The sequence below is a fragment of the Clinocottus analis genome, unplaced genomic scaffold (genome assembly GCF_023055335.1).
Source record: "Clinocottus analis isolate CAN_PGR_092001 unplaced genomic scaffold, fCliAna1.0.p SCAF_3, whole genome shotgun sequence".
Classification (NCBI taxonomy): Eukaryota; Metazoa; Chordata; class Actinopteri; order Perciformes; family Cottidae; genus Clinocottus; species Clinocottus analis.
The window spans coordinates 1,409,215-1,428,239 of record NW_027176042.1 but is presented as its reverse complement, the minus strand read 5'-3'; the positions used below and the strand labels follow the sequence as shown (position 1 = coordinate 1,428,239).

The 19,025-nt window shown below is 39.5% G+C and overlaps 1 protein-coding gene across 2 annotated transcripts; it reads right to left on the bottom strand.

The window, feature by feature from the left end:
* Positions 1-5,071: 5,071 nt before the first annotated feature.
* LOC137796256 (natural resistance-associated macrophage protein 2-like) lies at positions 5,072-18,821 on the bottom strand. 2 transcript variants are annotated; one of them, XM_068594079.1, is made up of 17 exons: positions 18,684-18,821; positions 15,882-15,966; positions 13,979-14,115; positions 13,744-13,863; positions 13,465-13,584; positions 12,873-12,979; positions 12,694-12,764; positions 12,536-12,603; positions 11,913-12,068; positions 11,426-11,584; positions 11,205-11,291; positions 10,295-10,414; positions 10,054-10,203; positions 9,865-9,938; positions 9,228-9,381; positions 8,987-9,040; positions 5,072-5,705 (listed from the first exon to the last, which is right to left on the bottom strand). In XM_068594079.1, exons 2-17 carry the CDS (start codon positions 15,913-15,915, stop codon positions 5,634-5,636), a joined length of 1,683 nt encoding a protein of 560 aa, XP_068450180.1. In that variant the 5' UTR covers positions 15,916-15,966; positions 18,684-18,821; the 3' UTR covers positions 5,072-5,633. The 2 variants fall into 2 exon arrangements, with proteins under 2 accessions (XP_068450180.1, XP_068450181.1); XM_068594080.1 differs by lacking the exons at positions 15,882-15,966; positions 18,684-18,821 and adding an exon at positions 15,279-15,380.
* Positions 18,822-19,025: the final 204 nt, after the last annotated feature.

Below are 19,025 nucleotides of genomic sequence, written 5' to 3'. Positions count from 1 at the left end.
TTCATACGTTGAGCTTTAGACAATATTTAAAATTCCACATGTTGACAAAACCTTCAGCTATTAATCTACGCTTTTACATTTTTCATATTTCCTCAAATTTTAAAATTATTCAGCTTTTTATAAAAAAAAAATGAATGGTTTCCAATGAAGAACATCTTCAAATCCGCTTTCAACTCTTCAACTTCAAAAAGGTAAAGGCTCTGTCATGCCTCCAGCTAGAGACACCATTCCACCTTTAAAATGTTGACAAAACGTTTAGCTGTTATTGTATTACTCATCTTTTTGATATATCCTATATTGTTTTAACTGTCGGCGTTTTCGTTTTATAGTTTTTCCGCACCTTTTCTGCCTTTCTCATTATTGTGTGTTGGGCAGCTCAGAGCAGTGACGTCATACTCCAGAGCGAGGGCACCTGGCGATACACATATTTTAAACTTGCTCTCTACTCCAAACCGTATACTCTTTGGACATAATTTATAGCTCAAAACGTTGGAAATCTTGTCTTCTGCCGTAAACTGCGGTCGATAGGAATCCAACAGATAAGACGTGTTGAGGTCCGACTGAATGGGAGAGCCGGTCCGTCCCCAGCAGCAGCCCTTTGGTCTGTGCATCTACAGGCAGCAGGCACGTAAGCGGCCGCACACGCGAACGGGTCGCGCACATGAACGGCCGTGCTCGCGCGTGAACGTGTTATTATGGTCGCGTGCACGTTCGTGTGTGTGTGCGCGCGCGTGTGTGCAGGTCACTTTGGTTATAGACGTCAGGATGAACAGCGTCACTGACGTTCACGTTCTGAGGTTTGACGGATGGTTTTGTAGACACTAAGTAATATCAGGTCTCTCACCAACTGCACCTGTAGATCAGTGGTTAGCAACTCCGCCTTAGGAGCAAAGGGTCAGTGGTTCAAACCCCACCTATGACAGATTTTAATTTTTCAAAAAAACTTTTTTTTTTCTTCTGTTGGACTGGACACTGTGGCGGGCCGGGTCGTATGTTTGACACCCCTGATTTAGATGATGCAGTTTTCCTTTCAACTTTTCCAATTATACATTTAAACGACAATGATTTTCAACAGTTCAATGAAATGACTTCGAACTGTAACATTTTTCAGCAGGTATTTTGCCTTTTCTATATTTTCAGTAATGATTTGCTATTTATTTATATATTCATCTATTCCGCAATTTTCAGCTATATTAATATATTCAGCTGTTTTTACATATATTCAGCTATTCTTTCATTTTCAAATATATTTAGCTATATTTAGCTAATTTAAGCTATATTCCACTATGTTCAGCTATATTCAGCTATTTCTTTCAAATATTTCAGCTATAAGCTTCAGCTTTTTGCATTCCAACGCATTTTCAGCAGGAAATGCTCTTTCTAGTTATTATTATTATTCTTCTTATAGTCAAACCACTACTCCTCCCAGAGCGTTGCCAGCACATGCGCAAAAATTACATCGAAACGTGCGGTTTGCGCGGGAATCGTGAGGAATGACTTTTCTAAGAGATTCGCCCGTACGTTTTCCCGAAAAATGCAAAAAACATAAAAAAAATTTCACGAAACGTTCGTAGAGGGTGGCGCGCCAATTAACAGAGTGAGAAGAAGCGACAGAAACTGTTAAAAAAATAAAACGTATTTTGTCTTTACTCCCACAATGTTCACTCTTCATACACCATTGTTGGATAGAAACGTTGGAAATCTTGTCTTCTGTCATAAACTGTGGTCGATAGGAATCCAACGGACTCAGACGTCTTGAAATCGGACTGAATGTGAGAGAAAGTCCACCTCGCTCTGCCATCCGCCACCATGTTAAATCTCCCTCCAAAGCCACGTCTCCCCTGAAGCTCGTACCTGATTTGTAAATCGCCCGTACAGACACATGTTTTATCGTACAGACTCGCCAGTCACAGTATCTGTTCATCAGGTCTTCCTAACGCTCAATATGCGATATCGAAGCAATAGTGGCTTTTAAAGTACCATTTTTTAAAAATAGTTTGAAAGGAGTTCCACAGTATTTAGGTCTATTAAGCTCAGCGTAAGGAAGTCCCTTTGAAGTCATCACCATGGCAACCTTTGATCTAGCGACCCACAGGTGTTCTCGTTAGGGCAGTTTAACAGACACGCAGACACTTACACACGCACACACAACACAGATGACTTCTGTCTCTCTGTCTGTTTGTCTCACACACACAGACACAGAGACACACATACACACACACAAACAAACATATACACAAACACACACACACACAAACAGACACACAAACAGACACATACACACACACACACACACAGACACACACAAAGACGTTTACGTGTGTTTTATATTGTGTAGTTGTCAACACTGTGATCATTAATAAGGTCATATGATATTTCATGTACGTTTGTGTGTGTTCAGGACGTTCAGTAGTTTATTTCCTTAAGTCCACAGTCCAGTCTGCCTCTAATCAGTCTGCTGGCGCTCACTTGGTCACCATGACGACGGCAGCACACAGGTGCTTCATATCAGCCAATCAGTTTAACACACAAACCAACTCAAGTGCTTTGGAGGAGAGACGGGCGTCAGAAACAAAAGCTATATATTGCGAGGTCTTACGGCAGTAGTAGCCACACTTTCAAAATTTCTTGCGAAATTTTCTAGTTAATATATGCTGGGGTGTATTTATCTCAGCTGTTGTGCATTGTTAGCGTGAGGAAGTTGTATTAGAAGACGGAACTGCGTGGACTCAGAATCTGTATCGAAGTAATCTGGGATGCAAATACACCACAAAAAACAAAAAAAATGCATTTTTTAAAATAAAATAAAAAATATTAACATTTTTTTTATTTAAACAGAAATATGCAAATATATATTAAAAAAATCATATATTAGAAAACACGGTGCTCTGATTGGTGCAGTATAGTTAGTGATACACAACTTTGCTCGTTGTTGCAGTAATAAACAATAATTATTATTATTATTGCCATGGCTCTCTCAAAGGTACATTTTTATATATAATACCTGAAACACACCCCAGGAAGGAATGTATATTGTTCTTTTCACTGAATATACTAATAGAGATGCAGAAACAATCATGAGTCATGGAAGTATTATTATTATTTTATATTAAACAAGAAAAAAATAACAAACATAACAGATGGCAGATCAAACTGTGGTGAGAAAAGAAAAGCAGAAAAGCAACATTTTAGTCGGGTCTCAATACTGTATCATCTTGTTTCATTGAATAAAATAACATTTAATACCATTTACAATGAAGCACAGTGTCAGTTTCCTTCCTGGCAATGGAGCGAGAACATGTTTTTTTGGCCACCAGACACTACAATGCAACACATTATGCATGAATAAAACATATAGTATAACTGTGGACGATCCCATTTCACGAGAAGATATTTTATAAAACATTCAGACTTACATTATTTGACCGTGTGCCTGCAGAGAGATATGTTCACTGAATGTTAAGTCCTCTAAACATCCGTCTCACTGCTAAGCTAAAAGAAAACACATTAGACTTAAAAGAAAGCCTCTCCGTACCTCAACCCCACACACACTTATCATGATTCTCATGGTTGTACTTGTGTACTACAGTTGTGTACATCCGTGTGAGACTCTTGTGTTGGTTTGTCATCGTTTTTGACTGGATAGTGTGCTGGAGACACAAGAGATGAGGCACAGCGGTGAACACAGGAGGCAGAAAGGTGATTAGAACAAGTGCTTTGGTTTGGTGCTGGTCAAGGAAAAGGTTTATTTATACTATATTAATATTTGGTATTTTTATCAGCCCAAACCAGCAGTGCACAACCACAACACTATCGTGTTTTTATTATGGATTATATTGTCGTTTGACCTTATTAATAATCATTTTTTGTATGTTTTTTTTAACTTATTTTCTCAAAACTTAAACAGTTTTTTTAATGTTTTAATTAATGAAGTGCACAAAAAGACAGCCTGTCACAATTAGAGGCATTTTTAAATATATATTAGCACTCTATTGCAATCTTGTCCATATTTTGTACAATAACTCTCATGAAACTCTTGTTGCATCAGTCAAGTAACAAAAAGCGTCTTGTTAAGACACAAGGAGCCCTGAGAGACAAGCTGCTACCCACAATGCAACACACCCCTTCTCATAGTGAGCGTTTACTGCACCTCCCATGTCTGCACCGCAGTGCAAACCTGTTCTGTTACATCACAACCTCACGGAGATTTGGCTTCATGAAAAAAAAAAAAGGCTGCTGATATTAAAAAGCTGAAGATAAAGAAAATTAAAACATTTAAAACCAAACCAGACATTCACTAAACAATTCATGAAAAACAATACACTACACATAAATAAAACCTTTAAATAAATTGGCCTCAACTTCACTGATGAAGGATATTTAGGAGAGAAGAAATAAATAAAAACCGATTATATATATATATATATATATATATATATATATATATATATATATATATATATATATATATATATATATATATATATATATATATATATATATATATATATTTCTTTTCATGACTGGCCTTGAAATGATTTGGAAACACAAAATGATGTGCAGACCACATCTCCAAGAACGGAAATTTCAAGCATCTAAAGAAGATGCATAACTGCATGAAATGACATAAAACTGTCATTCTTTTATATATTACACAGGGAAAAGTGTGACTAACCACAAAAATACTCTTTATTTCTCAAGTGTAAAATTCATATTCAATATTAACGGCAACAATTTACGACACTAATGATAGCACCGAGATGATTTTTATTATTTTAAATCACTTTTCTAAATATAAGATGGAATAAATGTCTGTTCAGTCCCCAACGAATGCAAATGAATTGTTATCATGCCGCCGCTTTGCTGGTTTTTATTTTTATATAAAGAATAAAAACCTCACATTCACATCCAACTTCATCTTTTGTTTTCACTCTGTGCGGATGTGTGACAATGGAAAAATCTGATTAAAAGTATATATATATATATATATATATATATATATATATATATATATATATATATATATATATATATATATATATATATATATATATTTTTACAGCATGTCAACTAAACTAAAGGGGAATTAAAAATAAATGAACGTTTCAGGCCGCTGGTCATATCTCGCATATCTGACCAAGACCCGAGCATCTCAATGATGTGGAATAGTAAGTTAATTACTGTGCGATTTCTGAATGGAAATGATGATTTCATCACGATAGTGTGAAATAAATGGAAGCCCATTTCCGCTTCAATAAAAAAAGACATAATTATGACAACAAAAAAGTCTTAATTATGACTTTTTTGTGTTTTTTTGGCGGAAATGGGCTTCCATACGCATGATACATTGGACCTTAAGGTGAGATTGTTCTGCCATCACGTAGTTCACAGTAACTTCAGTCTTTTTCAGGCATATTTAACCATATTTGCGTAAACATCATTTAGCCGAGGTTGCAGAGACATTCGTGATGGGAAACATCCATCGCTGGATCAGTCGTCGGTGTTTGCACCGCAAGGACACTTTAACAGCTGTGAGGCACTGAGAGGTGCAGACAAAACGCATACTGGCCGAGCTCCAGTGGTCCTTGGTCCCACGGTTCTGCCGGGTCAAAGGTCCGTCACGGCGTCTCCTGCTAGCTCTCCACCAGAGCGTCAGCGTCCATGTCGCTCAGTAAGTAAATGTCTGTGTGGCGGGACAGCGGCATCTGGAAGAGAGAGAGGAGATGGAGGGTCGGTCATGTGAATTTGCCAAATACATTATGTCAAACTGCTGACGTGACAAAACAGCACCGCCTCTCTAGCTACACGTGTTCATGATGTAAAAGCTCTTTTTTATATTACTCCACATATACAGTAGCTGTATTCTTCTTTTTCTAAATGAATATAAACCCAGAGAGTGCAGATGACAGAATGACAAGGGGATTACTAAATTGTAATTTTGAAAAAAAATATGCAAAATGAAATATATTACTATGTATTATTAATACGAGTAGGAATAGGAAAACATCATCCATGCTGCGTCAATGGTTATTAGAAAGCAATCAGGTCACAATTTTAATTAGATTTTTCTTTTTAAATTCATTTCTTTACAATTACAGAAGTTGCTCACCTTGAGTCAAAGTGAAACTCTTCCAAACTCAACTTTCCTCATTTAATCCTGGAAAGTCCTGCAAAAGAGCATTTCTATTGCCTAACAAAAATGATTTGACCCTTTAATTATGACTATATAATGAGCAGGTTGTACAGTGAGGCAGTACTCGTAATAAAGTGTAGTACTTTATTTACTACATTAACATCTTATCATGAAATGCCTCACAACAGGAATCATATATCTCAAATAATCTTCTAGTTCTTTCTCTTACCTTGTATTTTTTTTTAAATACAAGGTTTGATTACCTCATATTATATTTAGCATCATTAATTATATGATTTGGACCGTTAGTCTACTTTAAAAAAGGGAGAAAAAACTAAGTTATAAATCGTTCTCTAGACATTCAGACAGAAGACGCCAACAAGTGTCCATATGTCCATAGTTTTGGGTTTATTTTGAACACACGGGATGCTTCATCCAGTAGCAAGATAAACTCTCATCCATTCAACCCCGCAGAGTGTAAATGAGAGATGACTTCAGTGAAGACATCGACGTTTTCTCTAGAACAGTTCAAACGTGAGAAACTTTATGAAAGCTTTAGAGAGCTGCAACTTCCCCTGATCCACCTCTCTAAAGGTGAACCTTTAAGACAATAACCTGAGATCTTACTCTGATTACTGTATGAAACATAAGCTACACACTCCATCCCCAACATATCGATACAACAGGACAGCGTTGTGTACGTCAAACTCATCTGCTTTTAATCATGTTCAACATACTGATACAAAGCTTTTTATTGACCCTAAAAAAGATTTAAATTGGTTTATCCAATGTGTCAACTCTTAAAGAAAACCATTAACCTTTATTTTCACCCGCAGTCCAAGGGACTTGTGTTAAAAATCTACAGTTTTTTATTAGTAGTAGTTTTATTCTCAGTAGAAGGAACAGTCATACATTTAAAAAAAGAAAGGATGACGAGAAGGGAGAAAAAGAAACGGAGTAAAATGAGTGCAGAGCGCACACAGATGCACCTGCATGAGCAAAACATATCTTGAATACTTATTAATCTGCATTTACTGTAAATGTTTGAAGTGTAATTCACAAAATGACTGTTTCAGAGGGTCTTAAGAGAGATTACACACCGTAAAACATCTGAGTTTGAGCTCCATTTGTAATCTTGTAATTGTTTTTCTCCTTTTGTTTCCAGTTCTCCTTTAAAAACACAGCTTGATCATGACAACAACAATTATGACTAAAATATTATTTTTAAAGATACCACATGAGTTCCTTTCCTTCTCTGCATAGCAGCTTAAATAAGTAAAGTTCTTTCAGGAATCATGTATTGCATTGTGACATTTATATGAAGCTTTTTACCCACAAGCTAACAGCACTGAACGCTACGTGCAGTGGAGGTTCATCACGGTTTCACTGAAGACAGAACATAAATCTATGAATGAGATATTTGCACAATGCTACAAAGGTGTCTTCCATCGCTGGCATCGGGATTATTTAGGCACTAAAAGAGGACGAGGCTGCGGTCACATGACGCCTCACATGTTTGAATAAAGTCTGTTCACAGTGTCAACTCATATTTCTCGGTCAAGGTGCACGCTGACTTTAATTTCCTGAAGCGGCCGGGCTTCATCAACGCAATATGATGTCATCAGGCGTCACCAGACGCGCTGACCTCAAGGTGATCTTACGATCCATGGCTCATGTTGAGGGATTAACACTTGGTTACAGAACACACAGAGAACTGTGACATGACAAATACAGTATTATGTATCGTACTGGAACTTGCCACTTTAGCTTCTTTAAAATGTTAGACAGCAATCAGCTTTAAAAACCAGACACCAGAAAGTCCCCCTCCCCCACCCACACACCAACAGATTTAGGGCTGGATATCATTTGGTGACATAGGATTAAAAAGGACTTCTTTTGGATTATATTCCATTAAACATAATTTGGGCGCAGCGATCCAGTGACTCAGACCGCGACAGAGACGGTAGCTATGAGTAAGTAGAGTGTTGAGGTAGAAACAGAAGCAGCGTGGTCTCTTCCACCAGGACACTGGGATGTTATGCATGTCAGAGAGCAGAGCGCTCCAACACAGCTTTAGTAGCATTAGCATTAGTGTACGTCTCAAGGGACAGAGGGAAGAATCAGGGGGAAAAAAGATGAAAAAGGCTCCAACGTTGGGTCGATACTTGGGTCAGCTGTATGGTCAACAATACATAACAATATGAGAGGAATCAAATAGCTCCAAACTGTTTAAAGCTGTGCTGGATCACGCGCTGCTTCTCCCACACTCACGCTCACACACTTGTGTTCTTGTTAGATTACGTCTGATATCATGAACTTCAACATCATGACGACCAACATATGTGAATTGGGAATGTGCTTTTACAAGGATGCCATGAAAATAATAGCTGAACTGCTATTTTTTTTTAAAGTCTAGCTAACTTTTAATTTTAAAAAAATGTAAAAAAAAATCTTCATTACAGGCAATTGTTGTGTAGCTCACGCGTGTAACTTTCCAAGCAGACAGTGTTTGAGGATTTTAACAATTACTGCTTCACTAATGGTTCCTGTTTGCTTAGAAGTCGTCTCAAGCATCCAACAATGGCCTCGATTCTGCTGTGCTGGTGAACTATCAATGTGGTTTATCGAATAACTAGACAGCACCAAATTGTGATACCCAGCCCTACCTGACATACACATTAGCAGAAAAAAAGGTGCTTTTCATCATCCTACATGATCTAGCAACATATTGGTTGTGTGCAGGGCTCAGAGTGTCCAAGAGGAAAAGAGGAATGCTGGTGGTTACTGCCCCGTTGGGCTCTAGGAGTCGTACTCAGACGGCTCCTCTATGAACACAGCGGGTGGATTGCTTACCCTGCTGCCAAAGTCCAGGCAGGAAACCCCCAAGGCAACCAAACAGTGCCACGCCTGTAAAGACAGCGGAGAGGAAAGTCAAGACACACGTAGGTTTGTGCAGACTTTATTTCCAGAGGTAAGTGTCCAAGCAAGACTACAAGTACATCCATAGACAGCCTGAGGTGGAATGAGCTTAATCTAAACTTAGTAACCAGTAATATAGTTTAGTCAAATACAAATTTGCAGTAATCCGACTCACCAGGTAGCCTACGAAGCACAGGTAGGCCACGATGAGCAGCGCGGCCAGAACGTAGAAGAGCACGCTGTTCAGCGCCGTCACGTAAACCACCACAAAGTACATGTTGATGGCACAAACCATCAGGATGACGACGCCGCCGGAAATCTTCCACCATCTAAAAGAAACGGGCAGCTTGTTTAAACCATCGGGAAATGTTATGCTCCCGAATGTACTGGAAATACTTTCTTTCAACAGTAACAGAGAGAGCTTTTAGAATTACGTTTCATTTAGCCGATACACCGTAGACTCAGCAACGAGGAGCAATTCGGGGTTAAGTGTCTTGCTCAAGGACACATCCACATGGATTAGCAGAGCTGGGGTTCAAACCACCGACCCTCTGATTGAAAGACTGGAATGCTAACCACAATCCTACGTTGCATAGCTCAAGCTTGGAATCGGTTAAAAAACAAATGAATGAACAATGAATAAACTAAACACAACTTGTATCACCTTTGTTGTTTAAATAAACACAACCAGCTGGCTGTCAAAGGGAAAGAGATCACGTCTTTCACTTCTTCACTTTCAAGCTGACACCTGAAAATGCAGCCAGGATTTAATAATAACGAAAAATAAACACAAAGGTCTACATTTCACTTACAGTCCGTTTGCAAAGTCGTTCATTATGGACGGCAGACTGGTGAAGGTCAGGATGGGGATCAAAGCGAAGGGAAGCTGTTGAACAGAAGGAGAAGGCATGAAGAATATTTATACGGTATTATTTCTTTCAACAAAGTATTATGTATTTTTAAATTTCCCCTTTGGGATTGATCCATCCATCCATCCAGACCTGCATGCTTTGGAGCACATTGAGGAAGTCGTTCATTCCCGTCAGATGTTGAACGTCCTGAAAAATGGCGACCAGCAGCGTCGGCGTGATGGCGATGGAGCGGGTCAGCAGCACGCGGGCGAACCGGGACCACCGAAGGTTCAGGAAACCCTTTGCAAACCAAAAAGTTTCAAACCATGAGCACACACAGTCTTGTTTTTTTAAACTACTTTCCTGCAGTTCAACCGGGAGGAAGTCTGACCTCCATGACAAACTGCCCAGAGTACGTCCCCGTCATGGTGGAACTCTGTCCCGCTGCCAGGATCCCGATGGCCCAGATGTAGAGGGCTGCGGGGCCAAAGAAACATCCCAGCACCACGCCCTGCACACACAGAACGCATCAATCATACATCCATCTATCAGCATTTAACCTTTTGGAAACCGTGCACAGAAATCCTCCCAGCATGCCCCATTCAGACAATCTTTTGTCATAAAATAAGTCATTTTTTTCCATTTTTGACCCGAACGACACAGTTTTTTGACTGAAACTCCTTCCTACCAGACCAAGACTTTGTTTTATTGTGATTTTTGTTGCAGATTCTGATTTCCTTGACTCTCCTCGTAGTTTTACACTTTATCTCTGTCAACCTTTTAGAGCATGTCATAACAGAACACGCACACGGTGTATCGGATACTATTGCTCACACCTGCCTTCCCTTCAGGGTTTTTGTCAGTATAAAATGATTAAGTGTGTTGATTTGTTGTATACCAACAAGCAAAAAAACACACTATACAAAATAGTACATAAACTACACACAGTTAGTACAATCAGTATGTAGAATGGAATTGGGACGCAGCTCAAATGTCTGCCTACAGACTTTTGTACTATACACTGAAATAAATGTGCTGTGTCGCAATTCCGATACTTCCCTTTGTACACATCCTTGTAGTACACTGTGTACTTACTGCGTGTACTCATAACGCGCTGCATTTCGCCATACATCATACGTCAGTGTGATTGCGCTCGCGCACCAAAAATAGCAAGTTTAGGCCCGGAGGAGCGCGAATTGAGACACAGCGGCGATGTGTCGACAGACAGGAAGTGATGTAATAGGTCATCTAACGTCAATGCGGCTGTGATTTATTGTCGTGGTGGCGAAGAACAAACGTACCCCTTTGTAGATGTCCACCTCCAGCGTGGCGTTGTTGAGAGGGAAGAGATCTGCGTGAGGGCTGCCGGTTGCGTTGCACTGACTGTTCTGCAACCGGGAACACACACGCACGTTAAAGTCACACACTTTGTGTCAACGGCACTGATCAGAGAACTGTTATTACCCCGCGCGTCAGCATCAGCAGCAGCGAGAGAGAAAGATCCTTCATATTGTACACCAACCATTTCAATATTGGTTCTGTTGAAGAAGGCCTGAGCGAAGACAGCGACGACGAAGACGTTGATGAGGAAGGAGATGAAGAGAGCGATCGTCGCCTCGATGAAGTAGTACTTGTTGGCTTCCTTTACTTCGTTCTTGTTTTTGCGATCAATATCCCGAGACTGGTGGAGAAGGAGATGGACAGAGCAACGCTCAACTTTCATTAAACACCCAAAATCTGCATTAAGAATGTTTTAAAATGGCTTTCACACTGCTGATCTTATGGGATAACTAGCATGCTAAAATATGCTACAACCGTTCTAAAGTCTATAAGAAATATTAGATCAAAACCAAGTGATAAGAGTCAAATGTTCTGCAGGCCAACGCAAACTCTAAAATCGAACAATGAAATTCATATTTTCTAACAATCATGTAACTCCTCCTCCCTAACCTGTAGGATTCAAGCCGTCACATGACAAGTTCTCTGGACAGAACAAACGTCGCCCTCACCTTGACCAGCGCCGAGTGCAGGTAGATGTTGTGGGGCATGATGACGGCGCCCACGATGCCCACCGCCTGCTCCAGCTGCACGGGCCCACAGTCGGCACAGTACGGCACAAACATCCCCTTCAGCAGCTCCCCTTGGTTCGGCTTCACCAGCACATACTGCGGACAAAACAGTCAAACGATCACTTATTGTGAATTATATTGGTTATTGTAAAGGACAGGGTTCACACACATTTTGACCAATATATTTTCATGACTTTTCACAAAATGTCCATGACCAAACATGTAGTAAAATCTGTGTGTAAACAGTAAAAAGTGATAAAATGTAGTGTTTAAACTAACAATGAGGATTCAAAGCATACAGTAAACCTTAAATGACTCAAATGAATGAGAGACAATAGTTTGATTAAAAGAATAAACATTTATATAGATGCCTGTATGTATGCTGCTGATATTTTGAGCCTCTGTCTTTTAAAAGCATATTCATCATTTTAAACTCAGCGTAAATGAACATCATGAACACATGAATATAACACATTACATAACAACATTTTTCCAATTCAACCATTTTAAAATGGACTTTTCCAGGTCTTCCATGACCGTAAGAACCCTGAATGGAGTCTTACCTCGTAACCAAAGCTGAGCGCCATCACAGTGATGAGGAAGCCGAAGAAAGCTTCAAGTTTCCTCAGGCCTGTGAGGAGAGACAAGTCAACGCTACATCAACACTATGGGATGCACAGTTTTCCTAAACATTGATTGACAAGTAAAAGACGGCGCGTACCGTATTTGTCGAGAAAGAGGAAGACAAATGTGTCTGTGATGGTGATCAGGACTCCTCCCCAGAGTGGAATCCTGAAGGAGAAGGAGAGGAACTACAGTGACGCCTCACCAGTACAGAAACACACTCTCTCAAAATGTTTGCGGTCACTTTTCATGGACAAGCGGTGGAGGAGGAGGTACCTGCCCACGGACAGAAGGTTGAGCGCGATGGCGCAGCCGATGACCTCCTGCATGTCCGAGCCAATGATCGCCAGCTCCACCATCAGCCAGAGGAGGACGCGAGGAACCTGGACAAGGAAATCAAGATTGAAGATGCTGTCGGCGTAGCAGATTCTATCAGTGAGCAGAGAGGAAAACAACATTGTTCACACATTTAACACCCTCATACTTTGTGTGTGTGTGTGTGTATATATATATATTTTATTTTTTTCAAAAAGCCTCCTGTGGGCAGGTGTTGGAAGTTAGCGTTTGCACTCCACACAGTGTGTCTGGTTTTCTTTTGTGCATTGATGTGATCTAGGAATTCTTATGCCATTGTGATGTCCACATCAAATAAACAAAGTCAAGTCAAGAGCGTCATCATCTCTTTAGAAACTGGAACGTGACTGAATCTGATATATCCTGCATGAGAGCTTCTCATCCTTCGACAAAATGTAGGAACATGACGTCAAAAATGGGCTGCTGCTCTTGACAATCTTAATTTGCATAGACAGTCCCTTGCACGAGTCAGAAGAAAAAGGGAAGTTGTGTGACGTGAAGGGGGAATGCTCACAGCTGGATATTGCCGGTTGCAGACTTCGGCCAAGTGCATCCCGGTGACGACCCCGAGGCGTGCGGCTAACCTCTGCAGCAGCAGCCCGATGACGGTGGCCACAAGGAGAACCCACAGGAGCTGAGAGAGAGACACATCAGTCAAATGTGTTGACTTTCTTCCTCTATGGGAGCTGTACTTCAGCGTTGTTGTGTTCGTCATCAACAGCTGTAATTTGGCGGAGCAAACATGTTTTGTTCGGATGTCCAGTGAAACATTTCTATACTTTTCAGAGCTCACCTTAAAGCCAGCTTTAGCTCCAGACTGCAGGTCAGACTCGATGTTCCCTGGATCCAGGTAAGCGATGCTCATCAAAAACCCCGGGCCAGTAAACGCCCAGAGTTTACGGAAACTGAACACCTGAACAGAGGGACGGCATCATGAATTTAAATACTATGGAATACAATAAAATGTGTTTTTTTGCTTCCCAAATTCTAATAAACTGCAATGTGTAATATTCTCTATGGAACAGTACCTGGCTGACATTGTCAGGAATGGACACCTTATCCTCAAAGTAAGTGGAAAAGGGTTCGTCCTGGGCCACCGGTGAGGATGGAGGAGAGATGGCGCTGTACTGGTTCGTCTGGACTCCGTCCTCCTGAGGAGAGTCCTCTAACAAAACCACAGAAGAAGAAACTAAGTGAGTTATGAAAGAAGAGGAAGAAGTTATGAATCGCTGGAACACTGATACGTCTTACAGTCTCTCAGCAACTCAGATGCAAAGCTTATTTTTCTAGTTCTGATTATAATTCTGATTAGTTATGATCACCTTTCACAGAACGGTTCATCGCTGAGATTTGGGAGATTTAAGTGCATTTGCTCCATTAAAGCTTTTGGTCTCATAAAGAAAGAATAATATCTAGATCTCTGCTGTGCTGCAAGACGAATACTTCTGCAACAACATGTGTGTCATTTGATGCTTTTCAACAAATCCTAAACCCAACACTCAAACTTTAAACACAAACTATACATCTGTATATTTAATATTCTTCTTACTGTTTAATTTTGTTGTATTACTGCTCTACTGTTTATTTATATTACTTGATTTTTATTGTTATTCACTTGTGAGCAATGCTGCTGTAATCCTGTAATTCCCCCACTGAGGGACAAATAAAGGATTATTTTATCTTTAAAGTGGAAATGGGACTTGACAAAATAAGAGTATTTTCATGTTTAACAAAGATACAGATACATAAGGAATGTCAACAGCTATACCTTTAAAAAATAAACCAAACAAGGCATAAAACATAGCTTTATGAATTGTTCTTCTGGGAAATGTTTAAACCATCTTCTAAGAGTTGTCTTTACGGGAGCTTTAAGGCATTTGCAGACGTTTAATGACCAAAAGCAACCAACGTGAAAACATTACCGCTGTCCAGCTAAAAGCAATTCAACCTCAAAACTACTACACAAGTTATTCATTTAAGTGCAAAAAACATGTCTTATGAAAACACACTGAAAGGAAAAGGATAACATGCCATCATATCTAAGATAAGATAAGCCTTTATTAGTCCCTCAGTGGGGAAATTAGAGGATTACAGCAGCATTGCTCACAATTACATAAAGATAAAAATCAAGTAATATAAATAAACAGTGGAACGGTAATAAAACAAAATAAAAAATGAAACAGTAAGAAGAATATTAAATATACAGATTGAATAAAAGTGTATAAACATACTGGATATAACACGTATGAGTTATTGCACCAGGTGATGAATTATTATCTATATCATATTTATATATACATTATACCAGTAAGCAATGTGTTTACTCACTGAGTTTAGATTTTTCATTCTTCCCTTCCGTCATTTCAACTCACTGCTGGTCCCAAAGTTCACTGTTCCTTAACAAGGACTCTGCTTTTATATGACTCAGCCTTAATCAACCCCTTCCTTCTGTGACTCGATGTCACAACAATATTCTGGCATGACGTTTCCAAGAATAAGCCATGAAGTGAGAGAAGCAAAGAAATGCAAAACCGAGGCAGACACTTAAACCAAACTGATGCTCGGGGCAGACAATACAACCCCAAGAAGAAATGATATGCAATAAAAAAGTTTTTAAAGCATCACACAAGCAGTAATAAAGTTAACAATCAAAGCAATGAGAATTATTGGCACTTAATCTCAAATAATTCCAGGGCATAAAAAAAATTAATCTTCCTTTTTGGAAATATGTGAGTATAGCGTATGAATTTTATTTAAAGTCAAATCATGGCGCTGTAGTTACGTGCATTGAGAGAAAATGTACGTTTTAATATTTATTTTTTCTACCTGCTCTGTGGGACATTGTCCATAACGGAGTGTTTAACGTTGGAGAACATGGCAGGTGTGCGTCTGTAACGCGATGATCATGTTTCTATTATCTTAAGCGGTTACCTTCAAGGAGGTCTCCTTCTTGCGTGGCCTTCATCGGGGAAGGCTGAGGGATCCCTGGGAACTTGAGGGATGAGTTTCAGCCTCCCTGGAATAAGACAACAATTACATAATCTGAATTTAACATGGAAGACATATATGTTGAGGGTAAAAACAGTAATTATCTGGGGAGGTGGCACTTTGCTTTCCGAAACCAGCTTGACTTTCACAGAGCGTGACTCTGCAAGACCTTTCCCCCAAAAAACATCTAAATTGCAAAGTCATATGAATGGCTAAGTAACAATAACAGCATGTGAAAGGTCACTAAATAAAAAGTATACTTCAACAAGAAACCTTGAGTTGACCATTGGTGGCGAGTTTCACTTCTACTACATGCATCCTTCCTCTCACACTCGCAGCTTCACTATAACATCAGCACTTCTTTAACTTACCACGCAAAAGATGAAATAGAGTGGAGCCAGACGACTGTATTTTTAACACCATGTTGTGTGAGACAGAGAGCACAGCGCCTCAGAGAGCACATGACTACAGATCATATGAGGCGAAGGACGAGATGAGGCTGCAGACGGAGCAGCTTTCTCAACAGTCAAAGTTTCCACTTCCTGCAGTGCACATGGACATGTGCTCTGAGTGAAGCTCCTTGGTACTTTGCTCAGTAGCAACAATTGATTTAACAAGATTTGAATTTGAGCAATATTAGCTATGAGCAAAATGTGTTTCTTGTGTTGCAACCACAAAACATCATGTCAGAGGGATCTTTCTTGTTAAAAGGCAAGAATATACTCATTTAATTTGAAATATAATTCATAACCAGATTTAACAGTACATTCAGTTATATTACTTGTTGGCAGGACACTTCAGTTTTCTGCATCTCTTAAGACTTATGTGTCCTGTGTCCTCGTGAGTTTTTAACTATTGCATTATTGTGTAGACTTAAAGTAGCTCATGAAGACGTGATGTGACAATAACAAACCAGCTATCTTCCTAAACTAGTACACATTGTCCTACAGTCTAATACTGTTGAGATTTCTGCAGGCACACATGATGATGGAGGGCTGTTTTCTCCGTCTCCAATCACTTTTCTCAAAGTTGATCAAGTCCAAACAACTGTCCTTAATCTCCAAACAACCATGTGTCTCACACACCAGCATGAACTAAATTGCAGTGTTTCATTCCTCTAATAACAGTTTATACAGTCAGCCTTGCAGGGTTCAACATAAAGAAGTATTTCATCTTTCCTTGTGAGGCCAGTGGATCGCAGGTTTACAAGAATATAAATGTATCAGCAGAGGAACCATTTTTTGCCTTCATTTAAATGTACTCCATTATTGTGCTTATTATTGCTACATCTGACTTACAGGAATCAAACTGGATTTTAGCATGACCCAAATTCCAGTCCTGGATTATGTATGCCTTTTGATGTGTCAGCACTAATCTTGCTCAACTCCATTCCCAGCAGCTAAGAATTTGGTCAAACTGAAACTATACTACTCTCAGCATGAATTAGTGACGGCACCAGCAACACAAAGTTTAGGCATTAAAACATATTTCATCAACCGCATGATTCATTTGAACTCTACCAAATGTTGTAAAGTTGGATTGGCCGTGGTTGAATATGTAAAAGAAAAAGTGGAAGTAGTAAGAAACAACTTCACTTGCTCATTCATTCATCTGACTTCCCCAAAAAAGCCTTGTGGAACACCATAGGGGCCTAATCTGCACTGGACAGCTTCAATAATCACTAAATCTATGACAACTCCCAAACTGGCAAATTATCTCTAGAGTTACACACCTCTGAAAGCCCTCGCAGGCTTTTATACCCATGCAAAAAAAAACGCAACACCAAAGTAAAAATCAAAGAAAACTGATTCTACAAGTGAACTAGCAATTATACATGACAATGATGCATAATAATGAGGCATTAAATCATTATATTGTTGTCTGCTACAACAATATAATGGACTGGATATTGTAGTCTGCTACTACAAATATTATTACCAGTTTTTAAATTTGGAAATCAACCCAAAAAAATACAAGATCCTCCAGGTCCAAGACCAACACGGCTCTGTTCAACACAATAAACATTCAGCTGCCGTGAAGGTTTGAAGAAGAGTCTTCTCTGGCGATTCAAAACAAACTTATCTTTCCCGCTGACAAGTAGCATATTTATCATGACAGTTATATGGTTCAAAACGGATTCCACACATTGAGGTGACTAGAGATAAGATCCTGTTCAGGCAGATTGAAGGTATATGTGAGAGGTGGTTATGAATACATGTGTACAACACAAGTATGCATGTAAACACTGTACAGTCTTTCAAGATCCAGTACATTACTGAAAAGAAAATATTATCCAAATTTGAATTAACCTGTAATTTCAGTAACCAGTTTTAACATGGTGAATCTGAAACACTGTACATTTGACCATTATAAAATCATCATGTCGAATAGCTGGAATTATCATTGATAACTGCATTCAGGATAAGGCGTCAGTCAGGAGATAAACCAGAAGTTGTACCGTTTGACCTCTCGTCCTGATAGCTCACTATCTGGTGATGTGGCTGCAGTTGAACCAAGTCGCTGACAAATAAACTAAGCCTATAGATACATTATGAACCAGAGCAGCCTTCATCACCTTCACACACTCCCAAACAACCCGGTGAAATAAACCCGGTTGCACCGACACAGACGAGCTACTGTTACTATATCAGTGCTGTCGAGCTAACACGTTCCCATGATATGTTAGCTAGCTGTTAGGTTGGATCAGCTGCCGTTGCCCTTATCAAAGTATGAAAACGTTCTTACCTGGGGGATACTTTATGGGAGGGTTGCCTTTGGACGATTATATCTGTTTTTAAATTGACACCATGTGCGTCAACTTGAAGGTAGCTAAATAGCACATTGTCAAGCTAAATCCCGGCAAAGTCGTATATTTCCATGTCAACTGTAAGTTAAAGAAAAGTCAATGCGCATGTGCAATAATATCAATGTTCTGATTGGTCAGTGAGTTTGTCCTGTGTGAGCCTTCGCCCTGGGTTTAGCCTGCCAGGCGGTCCTGTCAGTCTTTTTCTCAAATCAGTGAACAATGCAAAATGTAGCAAGCCCTAATGTTTCAAATTAAACAGTGTACGACTACTTAGATAGGGG

Bases quoted from the DNA above. Each gene is read 5' to 3' on its own strand.
- LOC137796256 (XM_068594079.1), bottom strand. From the start codon at position 15,915: ATGAAGGCCACGCAAGAAGGAGACCTCCTTGAAG. The intron at 12,604-12,693 runs GTACGCGCCGTC...CTCTCCTCACAG, and splicing joins CCTCTTTCTCGACAAATACG to GCCTGAGGAAACTTGAAGCT. The intron at 9,939-10,053 runs GTCTGGATGGAT...TCTGTTCAACAG, and splicing joins ATGTGCTCCAAAGCATGCAG to CTTCCCTTCGCTTTGATCCC.